We start from the raw sequence: 21,329 nt of genomic DNA on the forward strand, positions 1-21,329 counted from the left end.
CATCCGCACTGGATGGCTATGACTGGTGTGTTGACAGTAGACGTGTGCCTGAAATAAACCCAGCCAACCACGAAGCACAGACAATGCTGCAAATTTTTAACGCACAGCTGGTTTGGAAATCCTTTCGCGCAAAATACATGGCTCTAGCCATCACTGTTTTAACTGAAGTGAGCGGTGGCAATCGGTTGAAAATACATCCAGGAAAAATAACTTTCAAAACAAGTTGCTCTTGGTTCATGAATTACCGGAACCGCGCAGAACATTGTCCTAAATGCGGTTTGTAATCTTAGCAAGATTACCGAAAGTTACAATGTAGAGCACCGCATATTCTCGTACTTAAATAGTCATGCACACACGGTGTGATGCTAATTTATTTAGTGGCTGTAAACGTGTACGTCGTCATTGGAATAAAAAAACTTCACAGTATTAGTGTTCGGTTGCAGCTCTGCGAGGGAAATGGTTAAGTATGATTCGGAATTGCGTAGCTTTTTAGTTAGTTTCTCAATTACCTGCAATTCTTCATTATTGTTCGTTCGTTATAAGATAACCTGCCTTAAACCTTTCGAAAAAGAATTTCATAATCTCAGCGAATTCTCTGGGAGTGTATGCCATATCCTGGTTTATAAAATAATTATCGCTCATCGGCGTGTTTTAAACACTTTTATAGAGCCGTTGGGTTTTTTAAAGCCCAAAAGTTGTTAGATTTCGATAACATTTTTGATGTTGCGCCGAGATAGATGGTCTTTCCCAAAATATATCAAGCCAAATGTATTAAAGTACTGTAATTATAACAAGCCAATTATATCGCAGTAGGCTACTGTATAATGACCTTAAGCAGTTATATTTCTCTAACTAAAAATTCAAAAGTTATTTTTAACTGATGAAAACATGGAAATGCTATTGAATACGCAATATGATACACACGTAGTGGTCCTGGTGAATTTTTTTTTTACGCGGGACTGACTTCACTGTTTGACCGAGGTCAGTTAGATACACCCACGTCAAACAGGCGCAACGTAGGGAAATTTGGAAAGGAATCGGCGACAAAAGTGTTTTGCAAGGACCCAACTCAGGTTTTCCTGGATTTCAGGGAACTATGGGAAGTATAAGTCAAGATCGCTGAGCCAGGACGCGAACCCGAGACTTCCTGGATGCTAACCATAAGTTATTTCATTTTAATTAGTCAACTAGACGTCTGCGCCACTACAGAGCTGCAGTTATTTATTGCAAGATAACATTCTTATTACAACCGCTTGCAGTCTTGTCTTCATTGCTGATTTGTGACGTGCTTAATACCGAAGAATCCCAGTGCATCATGAGAATTAAACTGTCACAAACTTTGAAAAGTTTGTTCGCGTTTGGTGCGTTGTATTGTTTTCAACAGTGTTGTGTGCTTCGTGCTGAAAGATTGCGCTGATATGCTTTAATGTATGTATAGAACCATTTTGTTACAAAAATGTATATTAAGCGTGTCGTAACCGAAAAAAAAGTCTACTCCAAATAGATATTGACATCATAATTGATTGGAAAAAAGGAAATAAAAATACAAGAAATGCAGGTTTACCTCCTCCTTCATGATTGTGGAGTTGGCAAAGTAGAAACCGTAAGAAATAAAACTGTAAAGAAAAAAATGTGACAAGTGGAAACTGTTTCTCGAAGGTTTGCACGCGTGTTGAGAGGTGAGGCGCGGTGAGATAATTGGCCTGCCTGTAAGAGAGCTAGCTGGCACTTTTCTGCACGCCTCAAGCTGCAGGACAAGGTGGCTAAGTATTCGTGCATTAGGTCCGTCCTCGTGAGTGTGTCACGTTGTACTGTTGTCCACAGAGGTTTGTTGCGGTTATGCGAACCAATCGTGTACGGACTCTGCTGGTGCTCTAGACAACGTCACTTTCACTTGTGTATCAGTCTACTTCCTCGTCTTCCCACATCGAGAGAAATGTCACTACTTAGCAACACAAGTCCTGTTGAGGAAGTAAAAATTGCACCTGTCGAACTGATTTGTAGTGATTTTGGAGATTTTGTGTGTTTCAATGCAATTATCTGTCGACGAAATTATTTTTTATATGACCAACCATTACTGCAAGGGGTGGAAAAAAATATGCTTTGAAAGACAAAAAAAATTCATAACTCCCTTATAATTTTTTATTTTATTTATTTATTATTATTATTTGAGTGCCTACCAACAGTCAGATTCTTTAACAGGTGGGCACTTAACAAATAAATACAAAAAATAACAATAACAATAACATACACAAAACACAATAATAACACAGAAATAAAATGGGACCACACAAACATAAACACATGACAAAAGACACTTAAAAAAATGTAATAACTAACTTTGTCAATTTTAAATTTATTCATTATCAATGAAATAACAATATTACATTATTTACATCAGCAATTATCTTAACTGCAAGAAAATTAAGGATTCAAAATGTCTTTCATTGAGATTTTTGCCCTTTTGAATGGGTCTAAATCTTTAAAAATATCATTACAATTATCAGTACACCGTTTTGATAGCTCATTTTTTATGTGATGCGTTCGAAAAGGTCGCATTGTTCTGTGATTGAATGAAGGAACTCGAAGACCAATTTTGTTTAATATTTCAGTGCTGTGGTAAACATTTATAAAACAATTTATTACAAAAACAGTATCAGAAACTTTCCTTCTAAACTGCAGTGTATGCGTGTTCAGGGTTTCAAGGGTTAAGTCGTAGTTAAAATTCTCTGAATTATCATCTATTAAATGTTTGTTAAAAATGTATCCAAACAATTTCTTTTGTATTGTGACATATATTTTGACTGAAAGGTATTCATCTGTTATATCATCCTACCTAACCTCAATGTGTGGCATTGAAGACACTATAACATATGAAAGTTTCAGACATGTCGGATCGTTTACATTTACTGTACTATGTTGTTATGTATTAACTAAAGCCAATCGTGCCCTGTTAGGCGTGTAGTTAAAATCATGAGAACCTTGAGCCGATTGGGGAGGCCATGTTACTGGATAAAATAGTTAAATATTAACTAGTCAAAATTAATACAGACAGTGGTTTTAGTTAAATGAATACAACAATATCGTTTCTCTGTTTCTTATATTTTCTTTTCTTTAAATTCTTTTACTTTAAATAATAACAATAACAAGGCAGGGTGTCTACTGACCTGGAAAACCTGGAAAACCTGGAAAAATCAGGGAATATTGTAATCAGGGAAAAATCAGGGAATTTTTTTAAAAATCAGGGAATTTTTGTTTGGTAGGTTGCAGTTGGCAATACGTTTTTTGTTTATTGATCTGCTTGCATTGACGTAGCATCAAGTGAATCGCGCCCAATTTTTTTATTTTTGAATGGAAAATAACGAACAGTTCCCACGTCCATTTTCTTTTATTTATCATCGGATTCGGAAGTGGCGTTAAGTCATGTGATACAAACTGGTTCAAGATGGTCTGTTATCCTGCTGACGTACGTACTGCAGCATGTGCTTCCCACGTTCTGATTATACCGACAGGTGCATCAATGGATGCCTTCAACGTAAACTGGGCATTTTTGTTAGCTTTGAAAATACATATCACAGACACTTTTGGTGAAGATTCTCCATCGTTGCTACAAAATTGGTAGCTGTGGGCTTCATACGGTCCACGGTGCTTTCAAAACTGGAATTTCTGCTATACAATTAGACGTTGTTAGTTTTTTGAGGCACAGTTACTATTTGTTTATGCATGTACCTACCTGCAAGGAGGGCAGATTACATTAGAATAACTGGATCAGAGCTTTTTTCCAAGAAATTTTGTGCAATCAGATGGAATACTGCAGTTGCTGAGTGTGCCATGAAAACGTTACCCCACCTAAAGAAATTTGTTAGTGAAGTTTCTATTTCATCCGTGTCTTTCAGTGTAGTGAAAAGTGCTCTTGAAGAAAGTAAAATTGACATTCTTCTACTCTTTGGCATCAGAGCGGGAATTGTTTCTCACAATGTTCCAAAGTGAAGCACCCATGGCACCTTTTCTCTATGATTCACTGGTAGACATTTTATTAGCTTTGGCAGGAAAGTTTTTTAAACCAGAGGTACTGAAAAACTTTAGGGAGAAACGCAATGTATCTCGATTGGATGTAGATAACCAGGAAAATCTATTGACTAACAATATCAAGTTGGGTTATGCAGTACGCCATGCCATCAAGAAAGAGAAAGTACCAGTAAAGTCTGTCCTGTTACTGAAAAATGATGTTAGGACTTGTCTAAAGGTTATGGTAAAAAAACTTCAAGACAAAAGTCCCCTGAAGTACAAACTTACCAAGGGACTTTCCTGCTTATGTCCGTCTGTGGCTTTAAATTCGGGTGTGAGGAAACAGCGTGTGAATTACAGTTTAGAATGTTGTCTTCAAAACAAGTGGCTATAAGGACAAGAAGCTGATAACATTGAGTGATCATATCAGTTGGTATGTTCCTCGCAAGATTCTGAAGCACTGTTCTCGTCTTTTCTCGAGAAGACTGGCGCCTTGATCACTTGTGGATGCTCATTCTTAAGGCACATACAGTAGCTGCCAAAACAGGCTTTCTAAAGTTTGTGAGGATGATGTTGGTACTTTCCCATGGAAATGCATCATTGGAAAGAGGATTTTCAGTAAATTCTAATTTGCTGACTGAAAACTTGCAGGAAGAAATACTGATCGCACAAAGACAGATGTAAGAAAAGGAAGCTACAGACAAGAATAAGGCAGAAAAAGAAGAGTTGAAGAGGAGATCAAGGCATTGCAGTTGAAGAAGGCTCGAGTGTTCGATTTGGCTCGTTCTGAAGCAAGTACAATAGACGCAAAAGTTGAGTCACTGCGAAATTGATGGGAGCTTCCTTTTACTTATGTTTTTGCAAAAGTAAGTGTTTGAAATATTTGTAGCAGCATGTTTTATTTGCCATCAATTGAGTCACTTTGGCCACGTCTGGAAGAAGGTATTTTTTTACTAATTTAAGTGAGTTGAAATACTTTGAAACCCGTCAATGTACTGTTATGCAGTTTTTTCAGTTTCGTGGAATGTCGTAATTGTGTTACAGAAAACCTGGAAAAGTTCAGTTTTAGACCTGGAAAACCTGGAAAAATCAGGGAATTTCATTTACTAGATCTGGTAGACACCCTGCAAGGTTAATATCAAATGATGAGTATACAGTCATACTGATAGTAAAAGTAAATGTTAAGATAAGGGGCCCTTTTAGATACTTAAGTTAAACACATTGATTTTGATGTTAAGAATTACATAGGTTGAGTTAAAAAAAATTGATTAATTATTAATCCAAAACAATGCCGAAAATGCTAGGTTAAAATTTTCTCCTTAGATATGTGGTGGCTCATGGTTGCTCGTCTGCATGCAGAAAGTAACAAAGAAGACAATCTTTCCTGATTAGACGAGCTGCATCAGGCACTGAGGAACACCATGACTCAGGTGACGAAGAAGTTGTGTGTCACGAAGTAATCGTGCCCATGGCCACCCATGCATTCCGCACACACACTGTACATAAATGTATTACAAAATAAGATAACTGAACAAAATATCATTTCCACATATTCTTGAAGGAATATGCGATTTTACTCACCACTTGCGGTGTACGGAGAATTAATGAAGACATTGATTTCAACAGATTAAGAAACGGCCGAAGCTAGGAACAGTTACATCATGGCCGACATGCTTCAAAAAGAAAGACGTATTATTTTGTGCAACTGAAGAAGACCATAGAGTTGAGACATGAAAGACTGCACATGTAAAACAAATAGAGTTACGCTATAGTGCGGTTTCCCAAATCAACATTCATTATGGACACAAGTAAAATTAGTTTGTTGTAAAACTAATATAAGAATTTTAACACAGAAACTTGTCCTTTTATAAATATAAATTATGCTGAAATTATCTTTGAAAGATTTGTGCAATGGGAGTGCATGAGTTGATGTAAGTTTTTGGACATACACCATTGCTAAAAACTTTTTGTGTTGAAGAAAAACTAAAAAATAAAAATAAAGAAATATATAAGAAAAGACAAAAAATACAAAATTAAGGCTAAGATCCTGAGTTTCTCGCGAGCTGGCAAAGACACGCGTAGTTATCTTTGTCCTCAACAGAGCGCACTAGTAGTACGGCTGAACGATGTAGCGACGCGCTGAAAAGGGATGGGGGGGGGGGGGGGGGGGGGGGGTGGAAAGAGGACGCTGTTCTCAGAATTCTTATCTCCCAGCGGGGTGTCATGTTTACGACAGGTCTGGAAGAGGGGGGTGGGGGAAGAGTGTACTCTGCCTCGGCGAGCATTTAGATTTCCAATCCCTTTGCCATTCTGTCCCTTTCCACCACACCCACTCAAGACTACTCGATCCTCAACAAAGCGCAAGGGAATAAATATTACTATTTTTGGTACATTTCAGTTAGAAACCTGTACGTAACCGAGTGCAACCCAAGGTAATTATAATAAATATTAATTTGGTGCACTACACATATACGATATACAAATTGTATGTTTTACTGCGGTGATTATGTGGCCAAAACTGTCAGATTTGGTCTCTTTTGCAAGAACGCTCGTTCACAGCTAACCACTACATTCAAATAAACTGGCCAGTAATGTAGTTTTCCTGCCCCTGTAAAAAAAATAATAATTTTTAACTGAGTACTACAAAGGTTTTGCGCTTCTACAAAATTATTTTTTTTTTTCCACATTTTGTCACAGGTGTGTGCGTATGTGTATTATACAAACAGTTGAACGTTGACCATCTAATAGCATGACTTTATGTTGCAAAACGGTATTATTTGCTATATTGATATCTGATTAGAACTGTATTTTTCTGTGCAACTATATATATATATATATATATATATATATATATATATATATATATATATATATATATACAGGCGAACTTTTTATACTATCGGATAATTTTTTGTAGCTGAATATCTGTCTTCAAAATATTGCAGGTTATTGCATTAATTTTAGTGTTTTAAATGTATTATGTTTTTATGTATGTATACATGAGGCTAGAGCTAGAAAAAAGTTTTTGTTTGCTTTTTTAGCTGACCTGTGGCTTTTGATTACACTTTTTTTTTATATGTGATGTTTAAAAACGTTATTAGTAAATGTCCTGGCATTCGTACTTCTTGTAAAAAATATAATCATATTTTCGAAAATTAAACTATCATTTAGTAATTTATTATTGCAATATAAATACTTGTGTATGCCAGTCGCGTCTGGCGAAATGAGGAGCTCCTTCACGCTATCCCTACTGGTGACGTCAAGCATCACTGGTAGTTCGTTTTTTATGTATGAACTGGATGTCAAAGAGGCTCGAAATAAACATCAGTTGTAACTAATAATAATAATAATAATTTAATTATGAAAGGGCCACATACTCGAAGAATCGCCTTCTCTACGCAATCAAACGTGTTTTAAAATATCTAAGGAGTAGGCTACACGTCATAGGTTGTATAAGAATATTTCGGAGGGAGCTAACCAAGGATATTTTATCGTGCATACAGATAAAGTGATATTTTAAGAGTAGTATTATCCCCCCCCCCAACACCACCACCAAACTGATGGATTTATTGGCACATCCCTACATAAAAAAAAACACTGCTCCAGAATCTGCACCTGAATCGTCTTAGTGGGAAAAAGGTGTACATAAATTACGAGATCACTGAGGTTATAATGAAGGTAATCAACCAGAGTAAGTGATTAGGAGCAAGGAATACTAATGCAATAAATATTCCATTGATATAATTTAATGATAATTTTTACTCACGTTTTAGAAGTTGATATTGCTGAATAGCAAATTTTTCATTTTAAAATATTGTAACAATGAAAAATTGCGAACCAATAAACATTTTTTGCTTAGTATATCATTTTATTATGTCTTAAGACAAATGGAAACTAGATATTATGAGTACGAAATATTTGTAAGTAATAAAAATTTACATAATAAAATACTTACATTCATACAAAATACAAATATTTTTCTTAGATATACAAGTATAACTACATTTCATTTCCGGCCAACGAACAAATAGTTTTGCTTTGGGCCCTGATAATAATACATAATTACATTTTCATTTTTCACCAAAAGTACATGAGGCACAAAAGTCAATAAATCTTAAACACACAATAAAAATATACCCAGATACAAACACCAATACAATAAAATAAAATACAATACAATACAATACTAATTTTAACTGAACATTTTTTGGATATATGCATAATTTTATTAAAATTAATCAGAAAGTAATGCAGTTACATGTTTGCAACCTTACGTACTTCACTTGCCTTTAACGAATCCGGATAAGTTCAATGTTTAGCCAGCCGAAAAGGATGTTTAGATTTTATTTTTAAACGCATGTGAAATTAGTCCTTTTTTTTTTAACACTTCATCGCTGTCACGTGAATTTACGGCAACATACATTATTATTGTACTTTTGTTTTGTAGTAACGATCTGTAGGCTAAATATGTACATGTGTTTGTTGAAACTTCGTTTTAAACATCCATATACATAAATTAATTTTGTCAATTTATTTATAGATACCAGTAAAATACAAAATAAATTATATTTATTTTACGTCCTCTTAAATTATTTAAATGATATATAAAATATGACCAAAAATATTTCAAATGAAGAAGTATTTTCAACTTCAAGTACGCGAGAATTACACAGACTCATTTACTTGCGTATTGCATAGCATACATACTTCACGTCCATTTCTGACAGTCTTGCAAAGTCACTTCCAAAGTATCTACAAGTATATTCTTCAGGCGAATTCGGACACGGCATTATAATCTTACATTATATCTAGAAGACGTGTTCTTACATTTGCTTGGAGTTTTAAATTATTTTTTTGAAATAATAAAGTCAATTTTAAAGTTTAACTCATTGCAGAAACACTTACGCAATATATTTGGTGGCTCTCTGCAAGTGTATTTTGTGTTTTATTATAGTTTGATAATGAAGTTAATATGAATTTATTGCCTTTTTTCTGATATGTGTATACATTAGATGTATATGAATATAAAAATTTATGTAACAGGATGAATCTTAAATGGTTTGAACAGTTATCTATAATGACTGAGTAGGTTTTTTCATTAAAAGCCTTTCTTTTTTACTGTTTAAGTTGGATTTCTTTATAACTCAAAAAAATTATCACGTAACTAAAAAAATGAATAAAAGAGCAAACTTCTGTTCGTATGTAGGTGTTAATTTTGCTACCATTTAAATCATGAAAATAATGTAATACAATTTGTTCTCTAGATAATTAGATTTAGAAGTAAGGCTACATATTTTAGTCATTACCATGGTACGACTTCCGGAAAAGTTTTACATTTATATATTTTTTTTACAGAAGGTACCGGAGCTTGCAGGTTGCGCAGAAAGGAATTGTATTGTTTGTGAGAGTTCTCTGTTCGCAGTAACACCTATGATATATGTTTGATGTTCTGTTTACAACTCATCGTTAAAACTAAATTTTACAGACTGATTATTATCCTTTTATTTAAAATCTAAGTTATTTACAGTGTTTAAAATATGCTTTCTTGCGTTTCGTTTTGTTTGTATGATATTTGAGTCACCCGCAAAGATAATGAGATAGATATTTTATACTGCTTCTTTCGCAGTTTTTTTAATTTTAGTCTTGACAATGGGGAAGCAATTATACAGGCTGTGCTAAATAGATAAATTATGCTTTATGTCATTGAGATCAAACTCTTCTATTTTTGTGCATTTTATAGTATTCCTAGTTTAGTTAATTTATCCAACAATATATTTATACAATCAAGGCCTTAGATGCTTTATAAAAAAAACTCAACTGATTCATAATCAGTTGCCGTGTATAGATTTATTTTGTAGATAATAAGCAGTATGGGTTTTAGTGCTTAGAGTTGATGTAAAACCATGTATTAAATTTGAAAGTATTTTGTACTTTTCATACTTAAAATTATCATACAATGTTCAAATATTTTTCGATATAATTAAGGACACCTGTATTTCGTGAATACATCTCGTGTCAGGCTATTTCACACATAACTGTAGCTTTTTTTTCTTAGAGGTTTGGCGAATTGCGGGCGTGCAGCAGTACGGTAACTACGTCCTCATTGGCCCCGTCAAGTGCGGGAAAACAGCCTTCACCGACCACAGCCAATAATTACAAGAAAAATCTACAGTGTTTTGTTAAATACCTTGACACGAAATGTATTAGCGAAATACAGGTGTCCCTAAATATAAGACGTAATTGCTCTCGGACGATAATTTTCTTTACTGGTATTATCACCTTTCTTATGCAGGAGAATAGTTTTTGTAGTCTTGTGATTCCCATTCTGAAATAATTCCAATAATGGAATATGTGTTTATTATAATAAATGGAGAAGTGTATATAATATTAGCAAATGGCTCATTAAAAATATGAAAAGAAATAATCATAAATTACAAATCATTCTACTGCACATAAATCACAGATTTTAAAAAGCAAAAATTACTATAACATTCAAAATATTACAGAGCGTGCAATGTAGAAAACACGGACGCATGTTGTTGTCTAAATGCAATAAATAAAATACAAGTCTGCGGCTTTAAAAACAAAAGAAATAAAATATTTCATAAATATTCAACGCTTGTAAGGGTACAACTATTACACTGATATGACATAGTTTTTCTAGTAAGTACATCATACAAATTCCTAACCAGGCACACACAAATATATAATTTGTGTTACACTTCAATAAATTTGGCCATGATTTAAACCTAATAAATAAAGAATGCAAACAAGCTAAACTCTACAGAGTATCGTCGAATAAAATCTGGGCCAAAAGTAAATCAATATTTTAGTGCTCAATACAATTCGAAGGAAATGGAAGATATTTTGTAGTATTATAAATGATAATACAAGGATTGCTGATTTGGTTTTGTATTAATTTTGAGCGTAAAACCACCCCGAAAATATTGAATAAATTTTTCAGTTAAGCTGCATATAAACTGAACTGGTTTGCTAGCTGTCTTGCTATCGTAAACATGACTGTGAGTCTGATTGGCCATGTTGGTGATATGCACGATTTTCAAGGCTGTCTCCCGATATTATATATGTGTTTTATTTTTATACAAAATGAAGCACGAATATGTTATATATTTCTTGTATGAGATACTAGTTGCAAAGACGTTACAGTTTGATTTTATGGGTAGTGAATCAGTGGTATAAAATAACTTCATTTATTTTTTCCCGATAACATCTTTTTGACATTAGTATAATATAATCACTCGCCAACCAGAGAACCTTATTTTTTGTAGTCATGAAAAAAAAATGTTTGTATTCAATATCAGCTAATAACTTACTATTGCTTATGTCATCAAATACATTTACAGTACTGTTCAATTTGTACAAGCATGAGAAGTAAACAATAATTAGAATTTTTTTATCAGATATAAAGCATCACTGTATCAAATTAAAAAAAAGAGTTCTCGTCAGCCACACAATTTCTGTCTCTCAAAATTCACACATCTGAAATTTTGCGTTTCTTTGAACGACTTTCTTGTGCCTGTATAATATATTCTGGCTCACGAATCGGTTGTCCCCTGGGACGACATGGATCAGCAAGCTCTGGCAACAAGCAGTTGTTAAAAAATCGCAACAATTTTGACTCCATTTTCTCAAGCCAGAAACAATCATCTCTCACAATTCTTTCTATTGAAATGCCTTTCGTTGTCCAAACGACAAAATCACACCACTTTCTTCGTGTGATGTGTAATTGCCCTTGCACTTGATAGTAGTAATTGTGAGAGCGATTCAAGCAAAGCTCGCCGTCGACAACTCTGCAAAAGAACGTTTTCAGCTGCATTGCTGCATCTAAAGGGTTAAGTTCCCTTGCAGAGTATGGACATTTCACCTCCACCAAACCATCTTCATCAACTAAACCATCAGGAGAAGCTGCAAGAAAGCAATGCTGAAGGTCAACGAAGAGACCACATTGTTTAACAGTATGGCCTGTTTGTTCTTCGTATAAAGCGACAGCTATGCGCTCGTTTGCTAGACCATGTATTGTGGCAGCATTCTCCAATACACGACTGTACACAATCGCTTCCACTGTCACTTTACACGAAGTATTTTCCCTCATTTTACAGACACGTCCGAAAAAGGAAGCAGTGACTCGTTTTCTCCGCTCCTTCATCCACAACTGACTGCTTCCTTGATCTCGTGTCTGCACCTCCAGATCATTCCTTTCTTGCACTGTAAGCTCTATGCTTCTCATCACAGACTCAGTCAGAATTTCTAGTTCAAGACCAGAAGCTGGAGGCTGAGTTGCATGAGGACCATAGCTCTTATCACCCTGTGGTTTAAATGATTCCGATTTCCGTGGTACATGCGGATTCATATCCAACCTTCGCCTACAGTTCGCCTGCTGTTTCTGTCTTTTTGCCATTAATCGCTTCACAGTCACTCCAGGGCTGTGACCTGTGATCGCCTTCATAGTTTGTCCATGCCATTTGTAGCGAAGTTGGAAAGACAAACCAGCAGCAGTAGCCCTACGGCTGTAAGACCCCTGCTGTGAACGGTTTATCTGCTTACCGCCAGCCATCCTTGCAACTAATGACATGTACATTTCTGCTTGGTTGGTTGTGAGATCCATTACAAGTGCTTGTGACTTTGCTCTCACTCGGTCAAAAGCTTGTTTGATTCCCACAATCAATTCACGAGGCAATGCGTCATAACTGCAGGGATTTTCTGTTTTACCAGCTCTCTCACACACATCTAAATTGCATAACTTATGGTCTCCAAACACATGGTTGGGCACATTTAGAAGTGTTGATTGAAGTAGCATAGCATCACCCCCACAGTTGCTGATACAACCTCTTGCACAGCGACAGAGGGCTTTGATTTTCGACTGGCTGAGATGCCGCATATGGATGCCCTTGGCTATGGCATAAAGATTCTTTTTGAGATTCTTCACGACATGGTTAGCACATTCAATCTTTTCAACATCTCTTCCGTACGAAACATTTGCAACTATGGCTGCATGCACACTTGAATCCCCATCACCAACAAACTTCTTAAATTGAAGTTTGTACTTGGCTTCACAGAACCGGAAACCTTCCACTATAATGTCTGCCTCCATTGCAGTGGAAGAATCAGTCCAGTTCCGGAAACACAGGTGAGGCGTGGGTTCCTTTTCCATCCGTTCGCTCCGAATGCATGCGGTACAATATTTGTTTCTCACACCAAGGAATAACAATTTCTTAGTGTAGAAGCCAATTATTATAGCACATCCAGACTTAGCAGAATACCTATGACCATAGGATCTTTGGCTCCAACCTCCATCCAAAATTCCTATGGTCCAAGCATATTCCTCATTTCCAACCATACAGATGCGTCCATCATCTTTCGCCATAGAGAACTCTTCCAGTGCAGCATCTTCCATTTCCTTCTGCAACATTGCCTTCCAGTGCTCTCCGATTCTGTTCTCGTGATAAGAAAAGCAACCCGGGCTCATAGGATGCATATCAATTAGTGACAATAGTTCATACAATGGTCCGTAGCCTAGACCAACCGAAATTGCGCCCCAAACAATCTTATCGTTGATATCTAAGTTGGTATCGATTTTGCATTTTCTTTTTCTTCCCACTGGAAGGCATTCCACAGGCTCAGATTTGAACTGCTGCTCTTGATTGCAGTGAGTGCACTTAAATTTAAAATTTGTCAGCAGACCGTACCTGTTGACACTTTCCAGAAAATATGTTCCTGAAGATGAAATGGGACACCTGTAAAACCAACATAATAATAATTTCTGGTAACATCTCCCAAAAACATTTGTTACCCGTTTGGCTTTCACACAATAAACAAGACAATTTTTTACTAGCATCGGCAATTTAGCTATAACTATTGCTATACATTGGTACTCAAGCTGTTAGGTTGTGATTTTATTAATTTCATACAACTGCTCTAACAGCATAATATTGCATACATCCAAACTACTGTCGTTAAAATCGAACATAAATAGCTTGCAGTGAATCCTGAAAGATCTGCCCGACTCTTTGTGATAAAAGATTATTCTATATTTACGTAAATGTACGTTGAAGTGCACTGAGGTAAGGTGGTCAAGTTATCAGTACGGGTGTTACCTCGTTTCACCATACACAATAATCTTAGCAGCTCCTGAGCTCTGTCGAGTGACATGTGAACAGAATAAAATGAAAGAGATAAACTTACATGCCAGTAGGTTCGCTAATTTTTGAATATGAACAGAAGCTTCTTTATCTTTGTACTTATCAATATAATAACATGCACACCACTACAGTTTTCCCAAACTGTTGATGTGCATGTCACAATTAAATAAAAAAATAATTGTAACATGGCTCGAACAGATATACATTTTACATGCTTAAAAATTATGCTATTTTAATGTAAGTCTGAAATGTTGTTCAAGAAAAGGATACAATTTTCATTTGCATTTCACTGTGCTGCAAGAAGCCATATGGCCATGGCCACATTTATTCGCGCATTTGCCCTCTTACACATCATGGTATAGTAAAACACTATTTCGATCGTCATCGTCTTCACCTCCAAAAATTAATAATAAAAAATTAATAAAAAATAAATTGGATATTTACGTTGAGGTATTAAAATGTTACTTACTCGTAGAACAGATAGGTACTATCGCCATATCGGCAGACACGTTGGCACGTCCAACTGTCGTAAGCCAAGCGTGCAAATGTTATGATGCTATCTTCTTATAAGTAACAAGAATATGCACAATTAGAATATTACGTTTTTAAATTATTAAAAAATATATTTATCTTGTTCCTTTTACTATGTTTCTTAAAAAATTTCTGCAACAACGTTCTTCCGAAAGAAGGTATACACCGATTTTAAAGGTGCGTGCCTACTTTTTAATTTTATTTTTTTAGTAATTAGAAAATAAAAATTGGTACTTTTCCCACTTTCATCATTGAGGCTGCGACCCAAATTTAAAGTTTCCAGCCCTTTTGACAGTGGGTTGGAATTTGTATAGGCCATTGTGTGAGCGAGTGAATTACTTTTTGCATATTCGAGCAATTCTAAATTTAGGCCCTAAGTTTAATTATAACAATTTCACGTCAGCCAGAAAGCTCAAAGGCTGGTAAAACAATAGAATTTTATTTCATATAATTCTGTATCAATTTCATCTAAGTATTACACACCCATTTAAACACAATTTCTATACATAATAATTTTACTTCAGCAAGGTCTTCGGTTTCTTGTAACAAATAAAATTACCTAAAAAAATAACTGGACATACTTAAACAAAGTTTTTAAATTGTAACATTTGCCAAAGAATTTAAATAAATCTAACTGCAAATGTAAGAAAACAGTATAAAGGTCTTTAAAATTGTATTTTGGAAAATTACCTCAATGTTTATTTGCTAAAACTCCTCATTTCACTTGTTGTGTGTGTGCGCACGTGGAACTTATGTTTCTATGATCATTTATAGTTGCAAATAATGTAGCGGAAGTTAAATTGAAAAATATATAATTCTTTCTGGCCAATATTTGTTTACAAACAAAATTTTACAGACCCCAAAAGCAAAAAAAAAAAAAAAAAAAGAATCGCCACTGCCTTGTAATTGTGTTTCTAACGAACTTGTATAACTAACGAAAATGTGTAACTGCTAGGGGTTAGTGATACAATAAATGCTTGGGTAGTGAAAAATCCATTGTTGAACGACAGCATCGAGAGATTGGCCCTTATTTTTGTATCGTTATATACATAACTAAATAATTACGGGAGGAAGTGGCCGTAGGAGGCTGGTCCGCTCGGCGCGCAGGGGGGTTCCTTTGCGCGGCTGCCAAAGGTATGAAATTAAAAGAAAAACATAACATTGTTCGTACTGCAATTCAACTTTGCATTGCTTAGTGTAAAACTATACGATAAAAATGGAACCCTGTAATTTTTTAGCATAGTAATTATTTTTTTTGTTTGTTGGGGCAAAAGTCCATCTTTCCCCGATGAAAATTTTACATGGTGTGCAATTTTTTTTCCACTATAGTGTTTAACCTCTTATCGAATAAAGGCTTACTACGTTAGTAAGTAGCTCCACCACAGTTCACTCGATATATGCGTTAGCTGTGATTACATTGGCTATTTATCTCTCCTCGTCAATATGGCTCAAATATATTTTCCTTTTATTTTCAACATTTATTAATTTAAATCGGTATTGTTACATATCTATCCTATTTACTTACTAACTAATGAAGTCAATAAGTTTGTAGAAGAATTTTCAACCTTCCAGCCGGTTAAACGTTCAGAAGGCGGTAAACAGTAGTGGAAAAAAATCTAAATAACTCAATTTTACATAAAACAATTTTTACCTGTGTCTCTCCAGAAGACGGCATTGCACCATGAAGTGACGAACGTCAACCATCATTCGACCCTCTAACATACTGAGTCCCGGATCTGTCTGTGGCAATGGAGGCTCGTAAACCACTATCAGCGGAGGAAGGTCATCATTCCTAGAAGAGTTATTCCCTTTTAAGAAACATAGCCCATACAATAATTTTTATTCATATGAGTATTATCACATGAATTCTAAATTTACCTGTCATATCACAAACAAGATATGTAAGTGTAAAGCTTACCCTTGATAGTCATCGGACAGAGTATGTGTACTGTCATCAGTGTTGCGTGATGTACACGCCGCCACTGAAGACGCCATGGTGGTTACATCTGGCACTGTGGGGACCGAACTTTCACCGCCTGGGCTCTCTGGCAAGGTTGGTGTTGCAGGACCATCACCAGCAGGCAGAGGGTTCTGTGTCAACCCCAGCTTCTTCTTTTTTCTCGCTAATGTTGCAAGCCTAAGTGAAATAATATAATTCATTAGAGTAGTTAAAGAATTTTAATTTGCCTTTGCTTTAATATTCATTAAGTTTGCTAGTTTAAGATTTATTAAAAATTTATTTAAAGGAAACTATTTAATTAAAAATAGCCTGTCCCCCCCCCCCTTCTTTTTTTTGTGATTCATCTGCTGTTTGCCTAGATTTAGTCCATTAATCATTAATCTCTCTGTTGTCTATTTTCATCTGTAATATTTTTTAAAATATTTCTGAGTTAAGTGGTTTTTGTTTGTTGATTTTACTCTCGAATTGTTTAAGGTTTTTTCTGGGTGCACTTATAGCAATTTTTGCGGAAATTTTGATTTATTTACTACACATTATAGCATAAGTTTCGACCAATAGGTGGCACGGTAAAATGTCTAACATGTTTTTTATGTGATTAATTACGCATTTGTATTTAAAAATGCTTAAACTGTCTTTGGAATTTTGAATTCTATTCTGAACCACCTTTAGCATGTTACTGAATTTTACGTAACTATAAAAGATGTTGTCAATAACTTAATATGTTGCTCAGAATTCATATAGTATTACATTTGGCAAATTTTAAACCTGTAGATGCTCTTTAATAGTACTTAATTTTTTTTCATTATTTTTGCAAACAGTAGTTGTACCTTCGGAAATAAAAAGTAAATATTACAAAACTAAACTTGAAAAATATTTATCTACTGTATTAATCTTTATGCTACAAAACGAAATTTCGTTTGTGTGTGGGTACATTTTCACATTTGTAGTGTTACGTAACTGTTTACATACACGGATATCATCGTGATTATGGTTAAATATTTTTTTTATAAAATTAGTCAAGATTTAATTTAATAATGGGCCATTTCAGCGAAAAACTTGTAATGAAATGTTGGTATTCTGTAAGACAATGAGTTGAAGGATTGCTGGAATCAGAAGAAAAAAACAGTATGTGACGAAATTGTTTGTTTGTTTTTTTCGAAAGAGGAAGTATCTAAAATAAACTTAATCTCATAACGTGCCAGAGACGATTAAATGTTATGTTTTTGTGCACGTAAACTGTCAACAGAAAATAAAATTTTTCTAAATGGCCTGCTTGTTTTGAGTGCATTATATACTGTATTTTATATACGCATTTGTTATAGGAATATACTATAAACTTTGACTTAATGGAACGATGTACGACATGTAATATGATTTGTCTTGTCATTTAGGTTGTATTTCCCAGGTTAGAACGAACAGTTACAACTCAAATGGAATTTTTAAGTAAGTACTTAAGTTTAAAAATTCATAATATGTTTGTGCCGCGTAGAATGCATGAAAACCATCGATAACTATATAATAATTGCCGCGGACTAATACGTATGCACTCATTTATACAAATTTGATTTCCTAGTCTAAACTCCCCCGTATCAAATACAGTCCTGCTACGATATTTGTTTTGTTTGCATTCATTTTGTTTTAGCACACCAATGTTTTTTTATGGCATATAAAACGTGCATTTTGTATCTAATTCTTATTCCTTACATTACTTTCTTTAGAAAATTTCAAATACGTAAGGAAAAATCATTAAAAAAAATATAGAATTTAAACGTACCAGCGGTGCGACTTCCTGAAAGATTTTATGTAGTTTTACGTTTCATAGTCCAAGAAACCCATAACCATCATCAGTTCTAAAGTGATATGTATATGTATGTATATATATATATCACAATTTTATGAACACGATAACTGCCGTAATTTTTCGCACATCAATTTCAAACTGATACATAAAATCAAGTAATGGAAAATCTCGATCGAGTTCGTCAATGGACAAAATCAGTCCATAGGGGTAGAAATGGGGAAGGTTTTTTTTAACAGAAAAATCGCAACAACTTCCATAATATGATGCATATCGCATCCGTGTGAACATAAAGCTTAAAGGAAAAAATAGGAAGAACTTTTGTCTGAATAAGTTTTTGATACGACCAACCATAACTGCAAGGGGTGTAAAAATTAAAGTGTTTCGGACCAAAAAAATCGTAACTCTCTTATTATGCATACTATCGAATCCGTTATAATTCTTCAAAAACCTTGTAATTTTTTAACTAAATCTTTTGTCGGAAACAATTTTTGATTAGACGAACCATTTTTGCAGGGGTTAAACAGGAATTGACAAAAAAAAAATCATTGCTCCCTTAGTAGGCACACCATCGAATATGTTCTAACTGTTTGTAAATCTTATAAACGTTATCAAAAAATTTTGTCTGAAACAATTTTAGATACACCCAATCATTGCAGAGTTATCCTTAATTTTCGCTATAGCAAAAAACTATGGGGAAATATTGAATAAACACAATCTCTTTCATTGCTATATCAATTTGTTATTTAATTTCAGGTGTTGCAGTTACTAGGAAACATGTATCACATTAAAAGAATATTCATATTTTTAAATTTTTATATAACCAAGCATCACTGCAATGGGTGAAATAACAAAAAAAAATCATTGTTTGAGTAACTACGCTATATAATATATACGTCTTAATTTTTTATAAAAATTCGAAATACTATCTCAAACCTTTATCAAATAAATAAATACTACAAAATATACGGGCGAAAGGGATTTTTTAATATAATGCCATTGATTTTAACACCAACACAGTATGTACAAGAAAAGGGTAATGTAATTATTTAAAAAGAAAATTACCGCTAGTTATAAATTAATAAATTCTTTAAACTCTAAACCAATAAAACGGCTAATAATATAAATATATATAACATAAATATATACATATGAATGGACTGGAATTACTTTTCCGGGGAAAAAAAAATACAATATGTGATTACAATGTAGAACAAGTACATAAAAATACTTACTCAAGTTGGCGTCGATGGGCTTCTTTCCATTTCCTGCTGTGCTTCATTTTAAATACACGTCCACTTACTATTGCTGATACTAGTGTTGTGTTTTGACCGTTTCGAAGCGATAATATTCCCGCCTGAACTCCTGCGATATTCGAGGCATCTAGTGAGTAAACTCGGAACTAACCGGAGCTCTAGCGGCAAACTGTTGAACTCGTTCCTTTCATCAGCGGCAAGTGACAGTTAAATCACAATATTTTGTACTCAGATTATTTAAATTCTGTACGTTGTATTAAAAAAATTAAACCGAAGAATTGTTCATTGTACCTCCTTTAAGTTGTGTGCAAAGTAACAGCCGTGTACCGTTTAAATATATACCTAATATTTAGTTTTGAAATTTTCTAAATTAAAATTAAATAAGAAAGAATTTTTTGAGAAAATTTTCATCATCATATTTACAAAATTCAAAGTTTTATTTACAATTCTACTGTTTATTAATTTTTTTATCTACTACGATATTCATGGGAGAAATAATTTTCTTGGAGGCTGCAAAACTAAGGATCTTAGCCTTAAGCAAAAAATTGTTGTTGTCAACAATATATATTTTGTGGTGTTTATATCCTTGTTGACAACAGCAATTTTTTTGCTTAATTTTGTGTTTTTTGTCTGTTTTTTTTTTTTAGTTTTTCTTCAACAGAAAACGTTTTTAGCAATGGCGTATGTCCAAAAACTTACATCAAGTAAAAATTGTTGGTTACAAAATGATTTACTAATTCAAGAATAAAAAAAAATTATGGCTCCCAGTTTGCTATACAAAATAAAGTATAAACAATAACTATAAAATAGATAAAGTAAGCATGCGCATTACTAAAAATGTGCAATGGCACAGTATATTTTCAAGTCTATTTGAGTCAGTGGTAGTTATAGAGTTCCAGATGACAGAACCATACTCTAATCTCGATCTTACTAAGGTAAAATAAAGACTAATTACAGAATCAAGAGAGCTAGCCAAATAAGTTAAATATTTAATAAGCCCAATTATTTTGTTTGCACTTGCAATTAAATTATCCACGTGGTGATGAAAATAAAATTTAGAATCTAAGAGAATACCTAGATCACGCATACAATAAGTTCTCTGTATCATGTTGTTTGTTACATAGTTAAAATTTTCTGTATATGTTTTCCTAGAATATGATATTATTTTAATCTTCTTTACATTTAATTTCATTCCGTTAGTTTGACACCACTTAGTTACATTATTTATATCTTCTTGCAACAATATACAATCACTTGGTGTTCTAATGGTACTATATATTTTTAGATCATCCGCATAGAGCAGAGCTCTGGAATGCTGAATAACATTAACTATGTCGTTTATAAAAATTACAAATAAGTAAGGTGATAAGGTTCCACCCTGAGGCACTCCTGACGGTGCATTAAAAGATGAAGATAAAGTGCTACAAATACGAACAACAAAGGATCTTTCATTTAGATAGTTACAGAACCAATTAGTGTAGGAGGCATTTAAACCAAAACTAATTAATTTATCTACAATTAGAGAGTGCTTGCATGTATCAAATGCTTTACTTAAATCGAAATAAATAGCATCCACTTGTTTGCGGGATAAAATTTCACCGTACGTATAATTAACA

At 34.1% G+C, this 21,329-nt stretch overlaps 2 protein-coding genes across 2 annotated transcripts in view; one reads left to right on the forward strand and one right to left on the reverse strand.

Annotated features, from left to right (window-relative positions):
• Window positions 1-21,329, forward strand: part of LOC134530745 (metastasis-associated protein MTA3) — a 227,953-nt gene that overhangs the window by 55,222 nt on the left and 151,402 nt on the right. The gene's annotated exons all lie outside the window — the stretch shown is intronic.
• LOC134530743 (uncharacterized) lies at window positions 9,238-18,509 on the reverse strand. Its single transcript, XM_063365862.1, has 3 exons — window positions 16,618-18,509; window positions 16,351-16,491; window positions 9,238-13,763 (listed from the first exon to the last, which is right to left on the reverse strand). Exons 1-3 carry the CDS (start codon window positions 16,857-16,859, stop codon window positions 11,501-11,503), a joined length of 2,646 nt encoding a protein of 881 aa, XP_063221932.1. The 5' UTR covers window positions 16,860-18,509; the 3' UTR covers window positions 9,238-11,500.

This window comes from Bacillus rossius, chromosome 3, assembly GCF_032445375.1.
Source record: "Bacillus rossius redtenbacheri isolate Brsri chromosome 3, Brsri_v3, whole genome shotgun sequence".
Classification (NCBI taxonomy): domain Eukaryota; kingdom Metazoa; phylum Arthropoda; class Insecta; order Phasmatodea; family Bacillidae; genus Bacillus; species Bacillus rossius.

Coding starts and splice junctions, on each gene's coding strand:
- LOC134530743 (XM_063365862.1), bottom strand. CDS start 16,859: ATGAATTATATTATTTCACTTAGGCTTGCAACATTAGCGAGAAAAAAG. Junction 16,492..16,617: donor CTGTCCGATGACTATCAAGG/GTAAGCTTTACA, acceptor TAACTCTTCTAG/GAATGATGACCTTCCTCCGC. Junction 13,764..16,350: donor CGTCTTCTGGAGAGACACAG/GTAAAAATTGTT, acceptor TTGGTTTTACAG/GTGTCCCATTTCATCTTCAG.